Source organism: Nanorana parkeri, unplaced genomic scaffold (assembly GCF_000935625.1).
Source record: "Nanorana parkeri isolate BGI_ZX_2015 unplaced genomic scaffold, ASM93562v1 scaffold1128, whole genome shotgun sequence".
NCBI classification, from domain to species: domain Eukaryota; kingdom Metazoa; phylum Chordata; class Amphibia; order Anura; family Dicroglossidae; genus Nanorana; species Nanorana parkeri.
The window spans coordinates 101,769-105,979 of record NW_017307396.1 but is presented as its reverse complement, the minus strand read 5'-3'; the positions used below and the strand labels follow the sequence as shown (position 1 = coordinate 105,979).

The 4,211-nt window shown below is 42.2% G+C and overlaps 1 protein-coding gene across 1 annotated transcript in view; it reads right to left on the bottom strand.

The window, feature by feature from the left end:
* Positions 1 to 3,512: 3,512 nt before the first annotated feature.
* The window catches only part of FAM221A (family with sequence similarity 221 member A), a 23,019-nt gene continuing 22,320 nt past the window's right edge, over positions 3,513 to 4,211 (bottom strand). The window contains exon 7 of the mRNA XM_018568035.1: positions 3,513 to 3,593. Coding sequence (XP_018423537.1) covers positions 3,531 to 3,593 — 63 coding nt within the window. The 3' untranslated portion in view covers positions 3,513 to 3,530. The remainder of the gene's footprint in view (positions 3,594 to 4,211) is intronic.

The following is a 4,211-nucleotide window of genomic DNA, read 5'->3' as shown; positions in this document are numbered from 1 at the left end:
TCCAGCCCTGACCCTAGAACAGGTAGTGTGTTATTTGGAGAATCACCAGGTGAAAATAAAGTAAAAAGCCTGCAAAAGGAAACTAATGCAGCCTCTATATCCAAGGACTGTTAAACTGCAATAGATTATATTTGGTGTTCACATATGCTTTAAGCCATAGACTGCAGGAGACCGCTGGGCATACAGAGATGGCCCATCCACCTAAAGATGTCTTTTAAACACAAAGACCCAGGATCTGAAAAGGGGCAATTCCCTTTCACAGTACGTTGTGTTGCATACACACCACTTGCATGTAAAACCTGGCTGTGGATGTGTAGGCTTGTTAAATATTGACCAGACAACAGTCTATAAAGGGAACTATGATGAAACCACTTCCGGGCCGCAATACGCCTTTTTTGGTGTCCCTAGGTGACATTAGGGGTCTGCAAGACACCTGATGTCTCCATAAAGAGGACCTGTCACAGCCTATCTGCTATTAGATAGGGTGCTTGTTAGCTCCCGATCTAATAGCAATAGGGTTAGTGGAAAAACAATAAAATAAAGTGTTAAAAATTTAAGTAACATAAAAGAAAAATTATAAAATGGAAAAAATAATTTTTTAAGATCCCCGCCCCCCACATACAGTACACACGCAAACATGCGTCGGTGCGCCTATGTTCGAAAACGACAAGTGCGCTATACATGTTACATATCGCCGCAAACGTCAGAGCGAGAGCAATAATTGTAGCGCTGTCAATGACTGTTAACACTAAACTGATGAGCGGTAAAAGCGTTTAAAATGTTCCCTTTGGGTAATTTTCGGTATTTTCTCTTTTTTTGCGGCTTCACGGGAGAACACAATTTTAAGGCTTGACATGTTTGGTATGTATTTACCCGACGTAATCCCGTCTTTCATATTTTACAAAAAAATTGGGTATTATATTATGTTTCTATGCACTAAATAAACTAAATAAATTTGCGCAAAAACCGTGCAACGTAAAAAATTGCACCTAGCATTTTTTTATTCTACAGGGCCTCAGCTTTCAGAAAATATATCATTGTTGGGGGTTTGAAGCTGTTTTCTAGCCCCGGATGGCAAGTGGTTAAATCACTTTATCAGATGGGTACTCAGAACATACATCTCAGCTCGTGCACATTTTCCTATCACCAAACTTAAAACTGCTTTCATGTTCTAATATTATACAATAGTGGCATCAGGTGGCAGACTAGAGAAAGTACAGATTCACTGGTCAGACCACCACACTGCATAATTTACATCAGAAGAACAGAAAAAAAAAAACTATTCCCAAAAGAATAAGTTCATCCATTCCAAAAACAGACTTCGAGGGAGCGTTTAGTGTCCCCTTTGTTCTGCATGGCAGGCACCTGAAAACTGCATCTTATCCCCTGTAGAACATCTGATAACCCAGAAACCTGGACCACTCATCATTGTGATAAGCAACCCAAAACAGCCACAAGTAATGCATATGAGGAAGAAGAGGATGGGCCATAGGAGTGGCCATGGAAGCCGATTAATACATGCATTACAGCATAGCAAAGGTGGTGCTGAGCAGGAATCAGGCAGCATGAAGACACTTACAGGTGCCTGCTGTTCAGAATCGGTAAGACAGATTTTTTCACAGGTACACTTTAAAGCAACTCTGTTGGTAAATTGGTAAATGAATACTGTGCTTAATGTTCCCACTTCCATGCCACTCTGTTCAATGGAAATTCTGGTGAAGACCGCTGACATTGTTTTGTTTTTTTTACTTACAGAGTCACTTTTATGCGGTATGCTATTTTGGGAAAATAGCAGAAAGAAAGAGAAGAGTAGAAAGAAAACTGGAGCACAAGTGCAGCACAAAGAGCTTTCCCTAGGCAGGGGATGTTTATTCTAGAAATTTTCATTTTGGTATCACTTCTGGTAGGGGAAAAAACTGTTTAATAATACCCTAAATATCCGTCTGAGACCACAAACTGAAAGAGCAAATCTTTTTTCACATCGTAATTAGTTGAAAAATGTTAAAAGATGTTTACCTTTGGTAAACTTACCTGTCCCTGCTGACAGGCTGACTTACCTGTCATACGGCCAAGACTGAACCATGCATGCACAGTAGGTCCATTGCACCACTGGGACTTATGATGACATGTATGAAGATTGTAATGGGATCTCGCGATGGACTACAATCTCAATACAAATGGGTAAACTAAATGTGAGATTGTAGTCCATCACAGGAGCGAGCTTGGAGCGGTGACTACTAAAAAGGAGAAGTATGAGGTGAGTGCTTTTCACTCGCCTCATAGTTCTAGCTGACCTGTGACAATGAGACTGTCACAGGTCGGCTCAGTAGATCGGGAGGTGAGCGAACACATACCGGCGTTCATTCACCTCTCGATCCTGTCGCAGCTCTCTGCCGTGACAGGGGAGGGGCTGGATTCCCCTCTCCCCGCTCCGATCCTCCAGCGCTGACTGTCGGAACGGACGGGGGAGGGGGCTGGTACAGCTGGCTCTGCCTCTGGATAGGCAGAGCCAGCTGTCAGTCACGCAGCTGGGCGGATCCCGGCACAATTGTCGGGATCTGCATCAGCTGCGGCGTCTCCGTATACCGCGAGCAGCAACTGAGCCTAGGTTGACGGGAGGACGCTAGTTTGTGTCCTCTCGTTACCCTAAGGAGAACTATGGGGAAAAGCCTTAACCCCATAGTTCTCCTTTAACAACCCCATCAGGGACCATGGGGAACAAAAGTAGTCACCCTCCAGAAGGAAGGACAGTGTCTGCACCAATTCAGAGATGATTTGAGGATCTACAGCCGAGTGATACACAAATAAGATACATGTTTGTAATAGTTTAGGTCTTTGAATACATTTTTAAGATTTCACTCCTGAGTTTAGTGTCACTTTAAACATGGAAACAATGGCTACACTTTTGTCAAGCACATTCAGCTGTATTTCTGCAGGCTCCGATTCAGGACCATAGATTAAACAAGAAGAAGGATACAGGCAGCAGTGGGGATTTAGCTGCCAGGGCACCAGATGAAAATCAGAGCCATGCATCAGGTAAGCCATTTCTCCTGAGGGGGTTCAAATGCAAAATTCCATTCTTCAGCTGCACGGAGCTTTAAAACTGCTGATGTTCTGGTCTGCAGAAGAGATATGTCCTACACATAACAGGCACTGGAACTTCAGAGAATATTCCAATAAGTGAACTAAAGTGCAAAGGGCACTTCAACAATTTACTACCAGTGGCTCTAAGAAAACTGTACTTTAGGAAAACAACCAGAGATAAATAAAAATTACTGAATATCAGCATCCTGTTCAAAGAATAAGGAATAACACCAAACACAACTGGGTTTAAACTGTATTTTCACACACACACACACACACACACCTCTTCTTCGCTTTGCATTAAAAATGATATATTAATAAAACTGCAGTGTTGTTGTTGAAGATGTCTGCACACAGATATAAATAGAATGCTGGATAAAAACTACTACATTAATAAAACACTAATATATCTAAGAGAAGCAGAGGATTTTGCTGGAGACCCCCCCTCAAGGCCGCTGGGTGTTAGGAAGTTTGGAACTCAGTCTTCTTTGTTCCTTTTCTTTCTGCAACTACAAAACATGTAACAATGTCAATAGAACACTAATAATGCACAAAATATATGTAAAGCCTAACTAAAGTTTTCTTTTTATCAAATTAATGCAGTCGGCCTGCGTAAACAGTGACAGTTATGCAAGTCTTTTTTATTTTTGAATGCACTATTGTGTCCTGGCAACACTCAAAGTTGTGCAGTGGTCCAACACGCCCCCTGCAAAATGCTCCAATTAATGCCAAAGTAAAGTTGAACTCTTGCCATACTGCGCCCTCCTCCAGCGCTGATCGATCTAGACTGTCACTCTCTGCTCTGTCCACCAACATCTCCTAAAATGCTTCTTCTGGGCCTTCATTGCTTTTTTTGTTCATTGGGTTGCCTCTCATGACATAACTCCTGTACATGCGAGCAGGTTACATTACCCCCAAGTACCAAGCATATTACAGCTGCCGGGAAGACCCGGGGTAATATACTGCACAGAGCATACGTCATACAGTGAACACAAAAGAACTGCTAGAGTTGAGAAGTAGTTTTTTTTCAGCAGCAGAGGCTTTGTAAGTCTTTCTGCCAACAAACCCCCCCCCCCCCCCCCCCTTTTTTTTTTTTTTTTTTTTTTAATCTTTTTTTTTTTTTTTTT